General features: G+C 37.2%; 1 protein-coding gene and 1 long non-coding RNA gene across 3 annotated transcripts in view; one reads left to right on the plus strand and one right to left on the minus strand.

The window, feature by feature from the left end:
• The window catches only part of LOC120543190, a 179,920-nt gene that overhangs the window by 58,734 nt on the left and 99,950 nt on the right, over positions 1-21,236 (minus strand). The window contains exon 2 of the long non-coding RNA XR_005636303.1: positions 78-222. This is a non-coding gene — a long non-coding RNA (uncharacterized LOC120543190). The remainder of the gene's footprint in view (positions 1-77; positions 223-21,236) is intronic.
• grk6 (G protein-coupled receptor kinase 6) overlaps positions 1-21,236 on the plus strand; it is a 111,138-nt gene that overhangs the window by 42,469 nt on the left and 47,433 nt on the right. The window contains exon 3 of one of the 2 annotated variants that reach the window (XM_039776121.1): positions 14,837-14,949. The exons of the other annotated variant lie outside the window; for it this stretch is intronic. Within the exon in view, the coding sequence (XP_039632055.1) occupies positions 14,837-14,949 (113 nt within the window). The remainder of the gene's footprint in view (positions 1-14,836; positions 14,950-21,236) is intronic. 2 annotated transcript variants of the gene reach the window in all.

A 21,236-nucleotide genomic window follows, 5' to 3' on the forward strand; every position in this document is an offset into this window, starting at 1 on the left:
AGCATAAAAAATCTAAGACATGAAAAGAGGGAGAGAATAAAGGGTTGGGGACCTTACAGTGACCTGTATAGAGATACCTTCTTTTGTGGAGCTTTGTGTTCTTCTTTCTTCAGTTTGTCTATAAATGACGACTTCCAGCCACCCAGTTCTAGGAGTAGCCCACTGGGTGGAAGAGGTGGGTTCTTCAGGGCCAAGCCAGAACTGACATTAGTGGGCCTGCTCCTGTAGGTAGCAAGCAAAAGAAGTGAGTCTGTTAGTAATTGTATTTCTCTTGCCAGTGGTGCCTGTGTCCTAAGCTTCATAGTTCTGTGTTGATGAGTGAAACAAGAGATATGAGACATCCTATGTAAACTCCACACAGACCGTGTGAAGGCTGAGATTTCAACCCAGGTCTGTAGAATGATTAGTGAAATGAAGAGCACTAAAAACTATAATGTTGGCCAATCTTTCTCCATTTATCAAGTGGAGTATGTTTGAACCGTACTGGTACATTTTTGGTTATATCAGATTTACTGCTAAGGTATTCTTAAAGGGAATGAAAGAAAATTATCTTGGTTATTTAACCATCTTTCCGAAACATTTTGTACCCACTTATTTCAGTTCTTAGTTGCAGGGATCTGGGGCCTATTGTGGCAGCAAAGCAACAAATAACCATGAATGGCTGGGTACACTTGCACAACTATCCACTCACACAAGTGTGATTTCATGCTGCTAATTAACCTAATATGCTGGTCTTTGGAATGGGATCTGAAAGGAAAGCTGAATAATCTGGAGAACAAAATCTCATGCTAGCACAAGTAGAATTTGTAAACTCTTCACGGATATTGAACTGGATGGAGCTGTTGTGGGAACGGCCTCACCAACCAAGGTGTCACTCTTGGTTAACACACTGTTTGAATTGTTTTTTCATGAGTTCATTTAATTCTTTACCAAAAAAAGGAATTGGAACATTACACTAAAGTGTAATTATGATCCAATTGCCCTCTTTAGCAACATGTTGATCGTTCATACAAGTAAGATTTTTACTGTACTGTCTAAATGTGAGAGGACAATGCTACCACTAAAGGCAGTGTGGAAGGAATTTGGGGTTAGACAGAGTTTGTTTTTCTGTAGTAAGTCCTAAATGCTTCAATTCATAAACTATTTAAATGACATGTAGGTTGAGAATCCTTAATCCAAAATTACTAGGACCAGAAGTATTTTGGATTTTGGAATATTTGCATATACATAAGATAACTTGGGGACACACTTCATCTAGTAGGAAAATGAAGCCAAATCAGCTGAATGACGATTCATGTACATTGTAATTCATATCACAAAGTCATTATCATAGTTGTTGATGTGACAAACATATTAAATCTGAAAAGCTATAAATATGATGTATAAACTGTATTTTAGTCCCCTTTAAAGAGGTCGAATGTTATGTATTTTGCACTGAAGAAATGTTTTGGTTCTTTGTCACTTTAGCCTACCTGCTGTCACTTCTGAGGGAACTAGCTAACTGGCTGACAGGTCAGGAATATCTCGACTAATCTTCACTCCATTATTGCTGCTATGCTGGCAGCCATTAATCAACCAATGAGGCACTACATACTGTTTTCGTTTAGTGTGAGTGTACATAGCCAACATAAAGCATGACATGTTTTCGCCAACTAAAAAAAAAAAAAGAAAGATTGCAAACATAAAATGGGCAATTTTCCCATATGTAGCATCGTGTTTTTTTTGTTTTTTTTTTTTGTACCTGGAGCCGTGCAGCACCTTTGAAAAATATTATCATTAATTTGAAGGTATTATTTTGCAAACATGCAGCATCTATTCCATGGCATGGTACTTCACATTGGTAGTCGATTGAGTGATGGTGATTCATGGAGGACACCAACCCTGGTTATCTATTGTGTGTCCAGACCAGAACTCAGAATGAATACATTCGGTTGGAATGTGCAAGTATCTCTACTCCACTCAGCAGTAAAAAATAAAAAAAAAATAAAATAAATCAATAAAGAGAGGGAACACAGGTGCCATAATCTGAATGGTCAAAAACATTTGGATATTGGAATTTTGGATCCAGGATATTCAACCTGCAGATGCATAGTTAATAGTGATGTTGAAGTAAGGCTGAGTAGCTGGATCCCTTACGATATTCCAGGAAGTAGGTGGTTTGAGTTGTTTTGCAGTGAAAAAATATTGTAATCTATTGTTAGGAAGTTGTAAATACTCTAATAATTGAATATGTTTACATGAAAAAAAGACTTTCTAATTTTTTTTTTGTTTGTTTTTGCTTTTTCTTTTTCTACAAGCAGTTAAAGAACTTAACAGTTTGCTAAGAGGATTATAGTGCAAACTTTTTTTTTTTTAATTTAAACTTAAATATCTTAAAAGTTGTTAAGTGTGGAACCACTGAACAGTAGCCATAGTCAATATAGTCTTTGCCATATTCCACCTTGTCCATATCAGGACAGTAAATTGTCCTACACTGCTTGTAGTGTATTTCTCACAAGCTGTGCCAGTGCTTTTCCTGTTCTGAGTCAATAAGGGATTTAGAGATGTTTGTTTAATGTGACTTTACCACGAAAGTGTGATGAAGTATTGTGTAAGTGTAGCAAACTGTCAAAAAAGTTAAATTATTTTTGTTGTAGGTATGTCTGCCAATGAATGCCACAGAATTAAATGTTCAACAAATTAGAAATTTAGAGATCTCTGATGTGTGCTGTCTTCTGATGGCTCATTTTTCTAGATTATTTTGCTCAATTTTTATATTTTTATCAAATTAAAATGCTGAAGTTGTTGTTCATCAATAATGTGTACTGCATCTTTACTATAACCTAAATTTTAAAAATCAAATGATCTACTAATATTTTTTGCACAGTTTTTGTTTTCATTGGCCTTTTTATAAAACACAGGTCATCATTAGTGTAGCTGCGTTTGTCCCAAATTACCAGATTTCTGAAGCCTTTAGTTTGCTTCGTAGGGGAGTTCTGGCAATAGTGTGACACATGTTCAAATAATTCTACAGACCAAATATCTGTTTCAAAAGTTTAAGTAAAATTTCAAAGCAAAACCATTCACTCAAAAAATAGAGAAAAAATTGATATTAAAAAGAAGAATTTTGTTTAAGGCTTATTTATCTTGTTTAATTTCTCTTTATGTTTGGTCATACAGTCGCATTACATGAAGAATGTTAAGCACAGTCAGAAAACTGTATGCTAATCTCCTATTTGAAAACTTATCTAACAGTCCATGCTAACAGCGAGACCATTTCCAAAAATGTGGCTTAATTAACACTCTATTATACAGATATAATTAAGAATGTTATATTCATGTTAACTTAGGGCTCGTTTGTACTTAAGCGCACACATCATGGCTGCCACATGTTCCCAGTGTTCATTTAACGCGTCCTCTGAGCAGGTCCTCAGAAATTAACGTGAAACGTGCGCGAGTTGCATTACCAGCAAAAAGTCAGGGGGCACAGTGTGATCAAGTTGGAACATGACATCTGAGTCTCTGTTTACTATCTACATGTGACAGAAAGCCTCTTTGTGGATTCTCCGGGATGAATGGTTCAATGTGGTGAAACAAAATGCCGATATACAAATGCATTTGTGGTCCTCTTGTATTTAAGTGTTGCATATTCCCCAACGTAATGACACAATACATTTTAAAGGTCTCGCATACCATCTTATGTGCCACGTTTTGTTTTTGGCACCTTTTTGCACAGCATCAGAATGTAAGGAGGCATATTTGAGCCACAGAGAAAAAAAAAATTAAGGACACAGTGAAAAGTTGTACTTTGTGATTAAAGTGGAAATTTCTGCTTTAATCTCAATGTCCACATTAACTTTGTATTTACTTTATCATTAAAGTAGACTGTCGTAAATGTCATCTTAAAACAAACCTTCTGGGGCTTCCTCCTGACCTGACAGCAGTGGCAAGCAGCTATCGGCACACAGAACACATTACATTTATGATATTCCAGCTCTCTGCACATTTAGAATCCTTAGATTTATACTTGGTATCACTTTCATAATGAAATGCATTAAGGCATGTATGTTACATTTTTTAAATAATGAATACTGTTAATAATTACACACATAGGTGTGACACAGTGGTGGAGCGGTACTGCTACTCTCTCACAGAGAGTCACATCACTGGTGTTCCCTGCCTGGATTTTACATGTTTTCCTGCTGGGTTTCCATAGTCTGCTCCGGTTTCCTTCCAAAGATATGCAGATTTGGTGAAGCTAAGATGATGCCGGTGTACGTAAATGCTTTTATTCACCTTGCAATGGGCTGTTGCCCTGTCCAGTGATTGTTTCTGCCTCATGCCCAATGCTAGCTGGAATGGGCACATCCCTGGATTGATGGATGTAATCATTAGCCATCCTTTTCCGAGATATTGTGGCAAGGTGTCCTTGGAATTTAATGGATCTTTCCGGCAATTCACAACACAGCAAAGCCAAACCTGTTCTCACCGTGATGATATCTCGCACTGCCAACTGGTTGAATCTTCCAGATTTACGTAAAGTACACAAGCAAGTATGAACAGTAAAACACTTGCTTAGCAGTAGCGTCCACTGATGCATGCGTCGTGTCGCGTGAAGTATAAATCTGGCCTTACATGGGGTGAAAGACTACACCATAATCTTAATAACTATGTGAAACTGATATTCTATTGAAATTAAGTAAACACGTAAGTGAATTTAACATTAACATTTTAAGATTTTCTCTTAAAATTAGAGCTGAGAAGTTATGCAAAACCCTGTGGCGTGCGGTCGATGTCAGTAACTTTTTATTACATCCGTAATAGGCTGTGTTCACTTCCTTTTGAAATTTTAGATGTACTTGCATATATAAATACATAAGTACTTTCTTTAACCCACTCAGTGCTGTCCAGGGTCATGGATATCTGGTGCCTTTTCCGGCAACAATGAGCATGTGGTCTTTTGACACATTTGTTTATTTCTTTTTCATTGTTTTTTTCGTAGTACTTCAGCGTTAATACAATTTGTTAAATAAAGCATATTTTACTAGTAATAATGTTCTTATTTGAATTAAAGATACAAGGATTGATATTTTAGTAATGCAATAAAGGAATAAGTCAAAGAAAAAAAAGATGTAAAACAAAAATTTAGTGAACAAAGTTGACACTTTCTGTGTGTCTCGGAGTAAATGCCTATAAGCTCTCTTATTTCCAAGACACTGGACAAACGTTTGGAGGAGTTTCACTCTCAGACCCATTCTGTAGCATCACAACTGCAAACCCACCTATCGGAGCCACCAGTACCTAGAAGTAAACAACACCCTGTGGACTGAAAGTCAAGTAAGGGAAATTGCCAAATTTCCCCCACGGAGATATATAAAGTAAGTACCTACCTACACACAAGATAGCAAAAACGTTTACTGCAGGATTGTATTTACTCAAGTTAAATTGACATTTTTCAATTTAATCCTGTTGTTAATGTCTTGATTTCTTTATTAAGCTATCATATAATTGCATTGCATCTTCGTTACTCCAAAAATAAGTTCTTGAGAATGGGAACCATATTTTCAGTTTAGGCAACCAAAGGTTGGTTCCTGGTTGCAAAGTTAATGTTGAGCCCTGGCAGACCACACATTGATTTTCTACACAGTCTATCTATACTAATAAAAGGCAAAGCCCTCACTGACTGACTCATCACTAATTCTGCAACTTCCCGTGTAGGTAGAAGGCTGAAATTTGGCAGGCTCATTCCTTACAGCTTACTTACAAAAGTTAGGCCGATTTCATTTTGAAATTCTATGCGTAATGGTCATAACTGGAACCTACTTACGTACATATATACGGCCATAGTCTGCAGTTTCTTTCGCCGTGTGAGGCGGAGTTGTGTCCCTCATCATCACGCCTCAATCGTAATTGAGTGCCTGCCCATATAAGGCCGTCCGTCAGCAGCTATCCAATAGTCATGCTGCCACAAAATATTCACGGGTGAAGGACTGTGCTTATGCAAACGAAGATGAGATGGTCAGGGATAGAATAGTGTTTGGCACAAACTTAGCGAAAGTGCGAGAGAAACTTTTAAGTGCCAGGTCTGAGCTAACATTAAATAAAGCCATGGACATCGCAAGATCGCACGACACAGCACAAGCACAGCTGAGAGCCTTCGATGCATGTACTCCGAGCGGCTCACGTGAACTGACTTTGCAGGACTGGGAAAGGTAAACCCGTGCATGCAGTGTGTGATGTCTCGGATAAAGAGGAAGACGAGCTGCTTATTGATGCAGTAGGAAACGAACAACCCTCTGACACTGAACAAGCCTTTGTACACATATGAATAGGAAAGCAAAGTGTAAAGCTTAAGTTTAAATTACGTTCATAGACGCGCTGCCACTAAATATTCGCAGGCAAATCCACAACTTAATACCGGGAATGCCTGTTAAACATCTTAGATTCACGAATACCGATTTGGGTAGTGATAATTTCGATGAATAAAACCTGTTCAAAAAACGCATTACCCAATTGAGAAGGCAGCAAAAGAATATGAAGCGAGCGACGCATACAAGCATATTCATAAGTGCAGCTACTGCGGAAACAAAGCACGGTGTAAATCTTAAGTTTAAATTAAGTTCATAGACAGGCTGCCACTGGCGTTTGTCATGCCTATGACGAATATGATATTCGCAAGATACAAGTTTAATAAGAAGACACAGGGTATAAACAAGACTTTTGATCACTTTGTAACAGAGTTAAAAATGTTTGTGAAAGACTGTGCTTATGCAAACGAATAGGAAAGCAGGGTGTAAAGCTTAACTTTAAATTGGGTTCATAGACACGCTGGCGTTTGTCATGCCGAAGACGAATACGATATTCGTGAGATACAAGTTTAATGAGAGGACGCAGGGTATAAACGAGACTTTTCATCACTTTGTAATGGAGTTAAAATTGCTGGTGAAGGACTGTGCTTATGCAAACGAAGACGAGATGGTCAAGGATGGAATAGTGTTTGGCACAAACTCAGCAAAAGTGCGAGAGAAACTTTTAAGTGCCGGGCCTGAGCTAACATTACATTAACCCGTGGACATCGCGAGATAGCACAAGCACAGCTGAGAAGCTTTGATGCATGTACTCAGAGTGGTTCACGTGAACTGCCTTTGCAGGACTGGGAAAAGTAAACCCGTGCATGCAGTGTGTGATGTCTCAGATAAAGAGGAGGACGAGCTGTTTATTGATGCAGTAAGAAAGGAACAACCCTCTGAATCCGAGCAAGCCTTTGTAGACATATCAATAGAAAAGCAAGGTGTAAAGCTTAAGTTTAAATTAAGTTCATAGACACGCTACCGCTAAATATTCGCAGGCAAATCCACAACTTAATACCGGGAATGCCTGTTAGACATCTTAGATTCACGAGTACCGATTTGAGTAGTGAACACTTCGATGAATGAAACCTGTTCTCTTTACAGCGGTTGACAAACATGGAATATATCTTGAACACAACACATCCTCCAAATACGAACCTTATTGAAAGAAATAATGATAATCAAATCCTTGACGACAGCAACACTCATAACAGTGACAAAACAATTATATTGACAATCATGTTCCGTTATTTTTAAAATGTTTCCTTTTCTTTTTCATAACTTCTTTAACACGCTACTTCTCCGCTGCGAAGCGCGGGTATTTTGCTAGTCAGTAATATATTGCATGGCAATAAAATGGTAAACAAACTTCATGATTCGGTATAAACCTTGATTTATGGTCTGTACTGTATTTTTTGACTTACTGTGTTTTTTGTAAGAAGCCAGTCTGTTTAATAGAGCATATGATGGTAACCAGCAAGAGTGAAAGGTAAGGCCAATAATCCATATTGCAGTATCTTAAAAATTGTAATAGATTTGGTATAATGTATTTTATAAAATGACAAATGTACCCATGATTCACATAGGCTTGCATCTTTTCCATCAAAATGCTTGTTAATGTTCTGTTATACAAGTGGATTCAGTAGGAGGTTCTCGCTCCAGCAGCTTGAACCGGTGAAAGTGCATCTTCTTTCTTACTTATAATGGTGCCATGCAAACACAGGGCAAAACATGCCTACAATATCAAACCTGCTTAATCTAATGCAGGATCAGAAGGGGATGAAGGCAGCATCAGCTCACAAATCAGGATGAGTTATAAATCACTCCAGGTTTAAAGGGAAAGTCTCACTTATTATGCACAGTTCATATACATTTCCATACACAGAAACGTTAACATTTTAAAACACATACTACAACAGAAAATCTAATTTTCCAGTTCCTTTTGCATGTACAGATTTACATGTTTTATAAGATGATGTGTTTTATGTTGATTTACAAAAGATCTGCCCGTTTTCTTAGCCCACTGCTGGCAACCAATATGTTGCAAAACAAAACGCAGTAGTTAATGTAAAATAAAGATTTTGCTATGGGTCTAAACATTGAAATAGTATATTCTGAATATTGTTTTTGGAAAACTGTGGTAATCAGGCTCTTATTTGTTTACCTTTTTTGTTCAGCAATAATAAAATAAATTAAAACTGAATCATCATATAGTTATGAGGTTAATTATTTGGTGATGGTATTGGTGAAAGTGACTTTAAAAATTGGAAATGCCTGTGAATATTAACAGACCTCTGACCCAGAAGTGACAACATTTTTGGAAATGATTCCTTTCCTCTTAATCTATACTTGGATGATTAAAGAGTTTATGGAGAAAACTTTAGCAGTACCAAACAAAAGCTGTACTATTCTTCTTGCATATGTGAAGTTGATACGATTAATACCAAATGGTAGTTCACTACAAGAATAATAAGAAACAAGCATTATGTAGTTTATTTAAACACTGGAAAGAGATTCAGTAAAATTAACTTCATTTTCATTGTTTTCATGGACCTATTTATATTAACTAAGATCATAGGATGACGATTTCACAGGGGGGTACCTTTGTGTGTGCCCGTTGATTATAGGACCACTATGCTTTTCACTACACCCGCTATGTTTGTATCTTGATTTTGACCAGATTTTTGCTATAGCTGTTTATTTCCTTCTTTAAAAAGCAGCTAATTCTTTGCAGTCTGTGTTTCATTGTGTTCAGAATAGTTGATTGTCAACATTCATCAAGCGTTTTTGTTGCAGTGAATATGCTGTGTTCATTGATGACCTTGTTCAATGAATATTTTCCTAGAAATTTGCCTTGTAGACAGCTTTGGTGAACATTTTTCCCCTAGTGCCTCATGATGTTGCAAGGCCAGAACCTTTACACATGCTTACAGTATGATCATTGCTAATCTGCTTCAGGCATTCATGATGTCAACACCCAATCTGTACTCCATCTGGATTTTCATCTAACATGTTTTTTAAAAAACAAACAAAAAAAAAACTTGCAGTATTTTAATTTGAGGGGTACATTAGCTGGCCATAATGAGGATATTGCAAGTAATGCCACCAGATATCGAATATTGATTCCATGCAGCAGCACAGTACCACATGGTTAATTTGCATGCATAATTAGTCACATGGCCATCTTAAAGTGAGAATGAGACCCTGTTAAATAATAGTAATAACAAAAGATTTATTACTATTTACAAGTTGTTTCATTGTTTTTGATGGAAGAAAAACGTGATAAGCATCTGCACAGATATATGAGAAACAAAGAAGATGTTCCTGCAGCTGTGACTTCAAAGAATGGAACGAGCTTACTCCCACAGTGCCATTTTGTGACATGGCCAATGTGTGCCCCAAGATTTAAACTCTGTCAATGCAGTGATCTGTATTTTTTTACTTATTGTTAGATTGTGGCTGTTTGTTGTATTTTGTTTATGGTTTGTTCATTCTGTCTGCATCTTTTGTTGCCTGTGGTTCAGTGGTTAGTATTGCTACCTCACACATCACATCACATTTTTTGCCACAGTAATTAGTCTGGCATAGTAGGCAGACTCTTTCATGGGTCTCAGTGACACTTAGAAGACCATTGCACTAATCTGCTCAAAACTAGTCGACTTATTGACTTCAGTGCATTTTTGCAGTTTGGCAAAGTTCCCGAACATTTCTGTGGTTTCACCAAACTTGCAGTGAAGCAAACTTGGCAGGGTTTGCTAATCACTGGTTCAGAAACGCTTGTTATGACCCCCGGATAATGCTTGGAGACTACATACCAGTGGCTTAGTCCATACCTCTGTCCTACCACAGCTTACATGCTCTTGTACAAAGAATATTATTGAGAACTACAAAAAACAGGTAATGTTATTTGTTAGTGATATCAATTTATTCTGAAATGTTGATGGAAAAATTCTGAGTCAGAGATTGACATTCTATTGAGCCGTTTACAAAAGTAGAGCAGTAGCACAAGTGTTTCTGTTCTTTGAACCAATTCAGTTTGCATACAGAGTAAACTGCTTCATTAAATACGGAGGTTGTTCTGTGTATCCTAAATATTCACCTTGCAAACCCACACTCATTTTGACTGATCTATTAGACAAAATTGGACTTGTCTTTTCCTAACAAGGAGGCCCACTGAAATTTGCAGTCCGTGCAATATGTTTAGATCAGTGTTTGTCTATTCTTTGTTGCCAATTGGACTTGGATTCATTTATTTATTTATATTATTAGCAGCATTAAGAACTTAACTGAAGTCTCTAGATAGTTTTTATCAGATTCAGGCTTCATGATACAACATTCCCGCAATATAACATTTTCATAAAAGAAACATACTGTGTGTTTAGAGGTACTTATTATTAAACATTCATAAAGTAAAACACTGCAAAATAAATTCAAATTGGTGTTCAAATACTCAAGTTTTCATACACTTTTTATTTTTTTTTTATAAAGGATACTATAAAATAACAGCATTTCAGTAACTTAAGAAATGTTGCATGTTGATTAGCATGTGCTAGTAAGAATTTTACTGTACTTTGCATAAGTAACAATAATGAACCTATAAACCTATACAGTAATATAAAGTTACTGCAGTGATGAACCACTAAATTTAAAATGATCTTTTGTTTTCTGAGTTAACATCGAACATTGCTCTAACAATGGCTGCCGTTTTACTTCCTGAACGAATGCTTTACTGACCGATTTAGCTATGGGTCTTGAATGGATTTGTAAAAACTTATAATGTTATATCGCCTTTAAGAAAAATGGGAGTGTTCGCATTCTATATGAAGCTGAGATCTCACCACTGTGACAGTATGCCATGCACTCACTGAGTACAGACATAGCTGGACAGATGTATGATTTGACCAGAAAAGCAAACCATTTTGAACTTAGGAGATTTCTCTCTCCACCTTTTCAGAGGACTGCTGTGTATAATTCCGCCATGCTGTAGTCTTCTCCTATTTTTGAATTTGTCTCAGTTAAAGGCATATCAATGTCTTGACTTCTCGTCCACACATTCATGCCTTGTGGGAGCTGCAGTATTGCAGCTTGCTACTCCCAGTAATGTTTGAGTATATCATGTGAATTGTTCCAGTATAGATTTGTGTTTTGCTGTTCTCAACAGAGTTTGATTTGAAAACAAACAGGTTTGCTAAGACAGAAGAAAAATGAAATGTGGAGATACATGGCTTCAAAATTCAAGCAAAGGGTGGCAGAAGCAGTCTTTTTCCAGAGTGTTGGAGTGATAAATTCGATAAATCAATATTGGAATACAGTAGCTTTGTAAATTCTGGTATTGCTGAAATGCCTGTTGTATGTTTGTATGGGGTGGAGAACTATTAGAGTACAGTATTGCTGTATATTTTTGCCTTATGTTTAATCATAGGTTTTAACCTGTCTTGGGTACTGTTTTTAACAGATTCTGTATTTGAATGCTTGTACGCTGTGAAGTTCTATATTCTTGTGTAATCCAAAAATGATCACTTGTGAGTAGTAAAGACAACCTAATCTGATCTATGCATCCCTTAAAAATCTCAGCCTGTTTAATCCAGTTTAATGTAGTTTCACACACACACACACACACACAAAGTTACTTATACATAATCATATTTGTATCAAACCACACTGGAGTTACCAAATAATATAACATGCACATCTTCTCTACATGAGAGGAGAATCTATAACATCATAATACACAAACACTACTTAGACAGTGATTGGGCCAGAATTTAAGACTAGTCCACTGGAGTTAAGAGACAGCAGTGCTAACCACTAAACATCCCTGCCACATCTAACTTACTCCAATCTGTACTGACATTTTACAATTCCTAGATTTGGCTGTCTAAATCAAATTTTGAAATTAAACCATACCAAATTTGTGGTATTTCTCTGAACACAATATGCAGTTCATTTCCTCTCTTGATTAAAAATGTATGAAAATTACACCCAGCACTAGCAACTTCCATGCTTATTTGCATGCCACATGTTTACATAATAATCTTACATTTCAGACAATTTTTTTTAGTGGAAAGTAGCCTTCAGTGCTTACTTCATGCTTATTTTGAGATACAAAATATACGCTGTCTTGATATTTCTTATTAGTTAAGAGGGTACTCTGTTTATTTTACACTTCAATTAAAAAATTGCTAAATATAATTGAATTACTTCTTACAGAGGCTCTTGACTGAATGATTCTCATGCTCATAATTTAATTCAGTTTATTTTTGTATTGCACTCCTCATGGAATAAAGACTCGGAGCTCCTTAACAATTTTACAGGCAAAACAGAACTACCAACTTTATTAATTACATAACACATACATACAAACATACAAAGTTGTCACAGAACAAAACAAAGCAAATCCAAACGTATTAACATAAATGGAACCTAACATTCATAAAATCTATAGTGGTATGTATAAAGTTCTGTTGTGTACTAAATAATTCCAAATATGAAGTGAAAAAATCTTGCAAAATTTGTTTAGTTATTATGTATATTTAATTCATGTCCCATATCAAAGAAATCAATATTTTTGGTGTGAAAATTGTGTTAACCATCACTCAGTGATCATCAGTTCCTCTGCCTGTAAGATTTAGGGCAAAAATGCAATTTTAATCAGAAATGTCAGTCTTTATTACTTAACTAGTTTTACCATTATTATTACTGTTATTATTATTATTATTAATATTAATAATATGTTTAAGAAATTAGATAGCATCCATATCTACAATATAATAAAACACTTAAGGTCTGTGTGTCCAGTCCCTCAAAGCAGTCTGATTAGTCTGCTTGGCCTTGATTACGTGTCAAAAGAGGAAGTATGACGCACGAGGACTAAAGGTATATGCTGTGAGAGTCGCCTTCAAAGACAAAAAGTATAAAATCAGACAGGAGGTGAGAATGGCATCTAGAAAACAGTGACAGTGTCGGAGAAGCTTGCTTTAAGGGAACATACTTAAGAAAGGGAGCACCAGTGAAAAGGTGTTCAGACACACAAGAATACAGATGAAAGGCACTGAAAGTACATGTAGGGTAATTGAGAGCAAATATTATAAAGTTATTCTAATTGAGAGCAAATATTATAAAGTTATTCTTTAACTTGTCTATGACAGGTACTGTGGCTAATACTGTTATAAAGCAATTATTTGCAGGAAGTTGCACAAGCCTTTGAAGATCACTGAATCACAAAGTTCATTTAAAGAGCTGGCTTAATTATGGGAAGCTTTTTCAACCCTCCTGGGATTGTAGCGAAGAAAATAGTAAAAACAAAACCGAGTGACTATATATATAAAAACTTGCGACAAGATGTGATCTTTTGAAGAGAGACAGACATTTTCACGTCCCGCGAGACGGTCATGTCACGTTATACTTTGGAAGCACGTCCCTTGATACACATGCAGAGCAGGTTAGAGATAATGGAAATAAGAAAATTCGAAATTCTCAAAAAAAGGAGAGTAAAGATTGCATTAGTGCAAACAGGCAGAAAATATTATAGTGAAAAGAGACAGAATAGTGTTCGAGGATGTCTGGGAGAGAAGAGAGACGAAATGCAGATCACGCGGCACGGCAATAGCAGCAAGCCAGCAGCTGATGGAGCACTGTGCTATTTTACATTTCGAATAAATTATTTGAGTGTACACATGGAATTCAATTATTCTCAGGCTATTTGTAATTGATCACAATTTCACAACAAATAAAATGTGAAAAATTAAGATTTATCAGTACAAAGACATGCTGTCGGATGTATTGATTTGTCCTTTAATTTGTGTTTTATGAAGGTCATCTATCAGCAGCAAATATGTCTTGCAGTTAATGCTGTTGTTGCTCATCTGTGTGTTTGTAGGTTTTATCATATTCTTCGTATAAAATCTCATTGTCTTGGGTGGATGATGTTATCTGTAAATAATCCTGTAGCTTTCAATGCCTTTAAAGATGTTTTTACAGTTGAGAATGTCACAAAAATCTGCTGACGTGTGTAAACAGACAGTTGTTTGATTCTGCCTAAACAGATTCCAGTTCTACACAAACCGAATTGGGGGGAAAAGGCTGATATAGAAAATTGTTGATTTGTTTTTGATAAATTATGTACAGAGAAAACTCAATATTCTTTCCCTTTTAGCTGGATCCTTTAACTTTTGTCAGGGATGTTTGTGTATACTTGTTTCCTTTAACATATTATGGCATTGTCCAAGGAATAATTGCATGATAAACTCAATTTACAGTTGCAGTTTCATTTTTAGTGTGCTGTCAATAAAAATGCATTTGACGTCGTCTTTACTTTGTCTTTTACTTACTATGCCTACAATTATTTGTATAACACAATTAATTTGTAATAAGTATGTGATGTATATTTGTCTTTCTTAATTGTCAAAAAGTTACTTAATACAAGTTATGTACAGAGATTCTTTAAGCAACCCAGGTGAAATGCAGTGCCAATAAGAAATAACTCGTATTATAATTTTCCTCTTTAGAGAAAGACTACAACAGCCTGTGTGAAAAGCAGCCCATTGGACGCCTCTTATTCCGACAATTCTGTGACACCAGGCCAGAACTAGCACGGTGTGTTAAATTCCTGGATACTGTGGTAAGATATGCTCCGAGATATATCCTGAGGTCATTTATGTATTAGTCCATCTTGCACAAAGCCAGGATGAAAAAGACATTTATCTTTCAGAAAGTATTCAGACCCCTTCACTTTTACATATTCTGTTATGTTGCAGTCTTATGCTAAAGTTATATAAATTCATTTTTCTGTCATCAAGCAGTCAGTTCCCAAATTGTCAAAACAAAAAGATTTTAGAAATTTTAGCAAATTTGTTAAAAATATAAAACTGAAATATCACAATGCTTTATCATTAAAATGGTAGTATGCAGTTAATGAGCATTGCCTGGTTTCCTCCAGATATAACACTTAGAACTGAGACAAAGTGGTTCAACTTTGTTTTAAAAGACAAGAAACCTTGTTTTTCATAGTCTGAGAGTCCTTTAGGTGCCATTTTATAACCACCAAACAGGCATTCATCTGTCATCTGGCCACTAGTGGAGTGTCGCAGTGATTGTCATTATGAAAGTTTCTCCCATCTCCTACAGGTTCTCTGGAGTTCAGCCATAATGGCCATCAGGTTCTTCGTCACCTCTCTTACAGATGCCTTTCTACTCTGAATGCTGAGTTTGGCTAGGCAGCCAGCTATATGAAGAATTGTGGTTTGTTGTAAGCTTATTCCATGCAAGATTTATGGAGACCACTGTGGTCTCAGGAATATTGCTTGCTGTGGAAATTGTTTGTAGTCTTCCATATATCTGTGTGTTCACACAAGCCTGTTTTTTTTGCTGTACTGGTAATTCTTTCAAACTCATGGTTTGGTTTTTGCTCTGGTACATATTGTCAACAGTGGGACCTTTTATTAGATTGCTGTGTGCTTTTCCTAATCATGTCCAATCAAAAATACCATAGGTGGACTTCAATGAAGGTGTAGAAACATCTCAAAGTTGATCAATAGAATAGGATGCACCTGAGCCAGCTTTCAAGTGTCATAGCAAAAGGTGTGAATATTCATTTCAATGTGATATTTCAGTTTTTTATTTTTAATAAAAGAACAAGGCAGCACATCCTATGTATCACAGTTACAGAACAAGTAGTACCAGAGAACCCAAGGGTACAAAAATGGTTGAATGTCAAAGAAAAACAAACACAAAAGAAACGTGATCAAAAATATAATCTATCAAATTAGCACAAGAAGAATAAATCTATATGGGTCTGACTTCACAGGAATTAGTCCTTAACCATTAGTCAGTGATTTACGTATGTGCCTACTGACTGTGCACAGTGCCTCAGCCACTCAGTGCTCTTCCAGCTGTGAATCTCTCTGTCTCTCACACACACCAATATTTTGCTACATCTCCCAAATTTAATCGTAGTTCCTAACTTGGAGAGATGCAAGGAAAGAAGGTGCCTTTAAATCCCATGCAGGGACTGTTCCAGAGTTTGTGTCTCTGTCTGTGTGTGTATGTATATGTATGTACAGTATATGTATATGTTGTGACAGGTTAAGTGCTTTCTCGCACCCTTGTACCCTCAGACCACACGTCAGACACCAGATAAAAATCCAAATAGTTATTTATTATAATAATTATGTGCACGAAGCACGCTCCTCTCCACAATTCTCCAATAATAAACCACAAAAATACAATAAACCAATCCTTCACTCCCAGACGCTTAGCCACCCTGCCTCCCAACTCAGCTCGCCGTCTGGGAGCTCCCACAGTCCTTTTATATCCCCCAACCCAGAAGTGTTCCCAATCCAACAGTCCATAAGTCCTTATTCCTTCCGGGTCAGGGTAAACAATGCTTTTTCTCACCCCGGAAGCCCGTCGCTCTTCCTATGACGAACTTCCGGGTCATAGGGCACGAAGAACTCTTCGGTCCTCCCTGCAGCTCCCTCTCGTGGCCCCCATGGCATCCAGCAGGGCGGTGCATAAAAACTCCATTGTCCATGATGCCCTGCTGGTCTTCTGGGGACCTCCATGCTGCAAGGAGGGCTCCACCTGGCGTCTTGGGGTATTGGCCGGGATAAACAGCCGGCCATCCTCCACAATGTGTAAAAGCAAAGGTTGTTGATATGGTTTGCATATTTGTAGCTAGTAATCCACAAAGGGAGGAAATGAACCACTTAACCTTAAAATAGTTTTTTATTCCTAAGCATTCGACAACCTACCAGGTGTCCTCATCAGAAGAAAATGATTAGACATACAGGAGATATATATAGCAAATGAGTGGGTGGGGAGGGCATCAGTAAGGTCGGTGTCCTCCTTTTTAAGAATGCATAATCAGGGTTCATGTCCAAGTGTCTGTTGATGGCGTTTTCATTTGAGATCCATGATTCGGCAAGCTCTCTGGCATGTTTAATATTAGACCAAAATTTTACTTGCACTGTGTCCGGTTCTGCTTGTCTATGCTTATATCAGAGACCTTGGGTCCTTCCTTCTGACAGTGTTGCAATGTTTTTGTATGCCCACACACTGTATGGCAGACTATGGCTGGTTGAATCATAGCTGTCAAATTAAAATGCCATTAAGAGACATAAATAATACACCTTGGCTGTCAAATCGGAAGCAGTTATTAAATTATTGGGTTAACAGAATCAAAGTTGGTTGGAAAAAAACTCGTGAGTCTGACTAAATTGTAATATAATGTGTTACATGTTCCAGTTTCACATACTGTATACTAAATCAATTAAACATATTTTCTAGATTTCTAGTTTTTTTTTTTTTCTTTTTCAAATTTCAGAATATTACATATTACGGTAGTAAAATCAATAAAATTGATCAGTAAAATCAATTGTTTTACTGGTGCTCTAAACAATTCACCTGCAAAAGCATTGCATTTGAACAGATGCAGCATTTTCATCCAAAACTGTTAGCAGCTCAACTTGGCAGTGATGAAATGCCTTGTATCTTGTATGTTGTGTACTTTCAGTTTTAATAGTAAATATATTAGTCCACTTAAAGATAGGAGTCAGGATTGAAGGTTTTTTATACCAACTCCACAGCCCTGACATAAGCATTAACTAGACAAAAGTGGCTCCGTTACCATTTTTTCCTTTTGGTGATGATAACAATTATTATTTGTATTATAGAAAGATTTTTCTAAAGTACCAAATTCAGTCCCTGAAAAAAGCTATTGTCATTAGCAAAAGTAGTTTAAGCTAAGTAATGTTGTGTGTACAATTAGACTTACTGTACGTATGTCTCTTAAATTCATCCATGCCTTTATTTTCTGCATTAGGACCATATCCTTATATAAATGTTTTTATTAGACCAATAAGGGACCAATAACTGTAACACCCATCTACCTGTGAGAAGACTACTTGTATTGAATTGCTCTTTCCAAGATTTTTTCCTTTTATTTTTTTTTTGCTGGTGACTGTCAATTAAAAACAACCTGTTAAAGACCATTAAGACAGATTTGGTGTGATTTTTGGACTATATACAAATAAATTATTGTTGTATTCGCTGACTCATTACTCTACATACCCTAAATTTACTGTGACTTGCTTTCCCTAAAACCTTTACTGATGTAAATCATCGAGATTAGCACAAGTGCTGGGAGGTATACTGGTTCATACTGAAAACAGTTTTTTATTTTTGTTATGATATGGATATTTCTTATACCGCAACACCGGTTTAAATAGCCTAAACAACGTTTGGAACGTGGCACAGCGGGAAACTGTTTAAGGGGGGACCATTTTTCACTACTACACTACACTGGTGAAAATGGACAGAGAATATTCCGAAACTGAAGCTGCAGCAGACAATAAATTTGAACATGATGGCACAGAAGGATTTTTGCCGAAAAAAGGAGTCATGTCCGTTGTCTGGAGATACTTTTGTTTTAAAAGGTTGGATGTGGACCATTATTATTTTTAAATGTGTGAATGCTGTTTCAATAGTACTGGATAATACTGCAAGCAAAGTAGCACTTGTTTTTTCTCAGTACTTGAATACTGTGTAATGTACTTGGGTACTGTGTAATTTTGTGATGATGTGGGTCCCCTACAGACTCCCACTTCCCACACGGGAGTCTGTTGAACCAACACCATCGATAGTTATGACCAAGATGAGCTGACAAATCTCATTAAAGGCAGGGGATGGTGTAAAGTGCTCAAGTGCTTTTATTAAAAACAGTAAAAATTAAAACCAAAAGTGTCTATTGTGCATTGTTAAAAAAAAAAAAAAATACAGTACCCAAATAAATAGCAAATCCATAAAATCATTGAAACGTGGGGATAAAATCCATAATAAATAAATCCATTAAAATAGAGGTTAACATGCAGTCTCTGTTCTCACCCGATCGCAGCCCACCACCTTCTGTCTCCCCGGCTCACCCATTACTAGTGTTGCAGGCGGAGCCTCTGCAGCACAAACTCCTTTCTTCCGACCCCCTTCTTGGCTGCCGCCACTCTGCGCAGCCAGACCGTCCAATGTCGGCACGCCTCCCGTCATCCTTTGTGCTCACTCAGTCGCTCCTCGGATCCATTGGGAGATTTTGCATCTCAATCTCCCCACTCTACACGCTTAGTCAGTGGGGTGAACCAGCCCCTAGAGCTCCTCAGCCTGCGCTCCCTCACGGAGCCCCACTTCGTGCTGTCTTCTCCTGGTGTCTGGATCATCTCCCATGACTGCCTTTTCCCTTTTTTAACCTTCTTCTGTTCTATCTTTTCTTTTTTTCTTCTCTCCATCTTGCCGGCCCATGTGGTCACAGCGCCTTAATAACACACAGCAGGAAGCCAATGAAGTAATTGAGAATGATCACACCCGCATGTGCAGGTGCAACTCACCCCAATTACTTCATGAATTCCCTGCAGTCGTGCAATCAGGCCCATGGAGACGGACATGGCTAACTGGATTTAAAAACTGCCCATATTTTTTTTTTTTGTAGCTGTGGACCTCCTATACCACAAATAGCATTATAAATGCAAGTTGCAGTTTTATTATCTATACTAATAAAAGGCAAAGCCCTCACTGACTGACTCACTCACTCACTCACTCACTGACTCATCACTAATTCTCCAAGTTCCCGTGTAGGTAGAAGGCTGAAATTTGGCAGGCTCATTCCTTACAGCTTACTTACAAAAGTTGGGCAGGTTTCATTTAGAAATTCTACGCCTAATGGTCATAACTGGAAGCTATTTTTCTCCATATACTGTAATGGAGTTGAGCTGGATGGCCGTGGGGGCCGGAGTTTTGTGTGACATCATCACGCCTCCCACGTAATCACGTGAACTGACTGTCAACGCAGTGCGTAGAAAACCAGGAAGAGCTCAAAAAAGCGCTGGAGAAAACATGCATTATATAATTGAGAAGGCAGCGAAACAATAAGAAGCGAGCGACTGACATATACAACCATATTCATGAGTGCTGCTACTTCGGAAACAAAGCACGGTGTAAACCTAAAGTTTAAATGAAGTTCATAGACAGGCTGCCGCTGGCGTTTGTAATTTAGTGCCTGCCCATATAAGGCCGTCCGTCAGAAGCAATCAAATAGAAACACTGCCGCTAAATATTCACGTCTGAAGGACTGTGCTTATGCAGAGGAAGATGAGATGGTCAGGGTGGTGTTTGGCACAAACTCAGTGAAACTGCGAGAGAAACTTTTAAGTGCCAGGTCTTAACTAACATTACATACAGCCATGGACATCACACAAGATGGCAACAGCACAGCTGGAAACCTTCGATGCAAGAACACCAAGCAGCTCACGTGAACTGACGTAGTGCTCAGATAAAAAGCAACAGTTCCAACGAGTGCTGAACAAAAAACGAATTACACAATTGAGAAGGCAGCAAAAAAATATGAAGCGTCTGATACATACAAGCATATTCATAAGTACAGCTACTGCGGAAACAAACTACACGGTGGAAAAAGTGAATGTGACAGTGTTTAAAAAAAAAAAACCCGTGCATGCAGTGTGTCACATCTCAGATAAAGAGGAAGACGAGCTGTTTATTGATGCAGTAAGAAACGAATCGATGAATGAAACCTCTTATCTTTACAACGATTGACAAACACGGAATGTAACTTGAAGACAACACATCGTACAAATACGACCCTGATTGAAAGAAATAATGATAATAAAATCCTTGATGACAGCAATACTCAATAACACTCACAAAACAATTACTGTATATTGACAATCATGTTACGTTATTTTTAAAATGTTCCCTTTTCTTTTTCATAACTTCTTTAACACACTATTTCTCCGCTGCAAATATATATATATATACCCCGATCTACATACTCTCAAATAGACAAGCCACACGCCGTGGCTCAATTGTAGAGGCTTTGCCTCTAGCGCCGACATCTGAGGTTCGATT

This window comes from Polypterus senegalus, chromosome 13 (assembly GCF_016835505.1).
Source record: "Polypterus senegalus isolate Bchr_013 chromosome 13, ASM1683550v1, whole genome shotgun sequence".
Taxonomy (NCBI): domain Eukaryota; kingdom Metazoa; phylum Chordata; class Cladistia; order Polypteriformes; family Polypteridae; genus Polypterus; species Polypterus senegalus.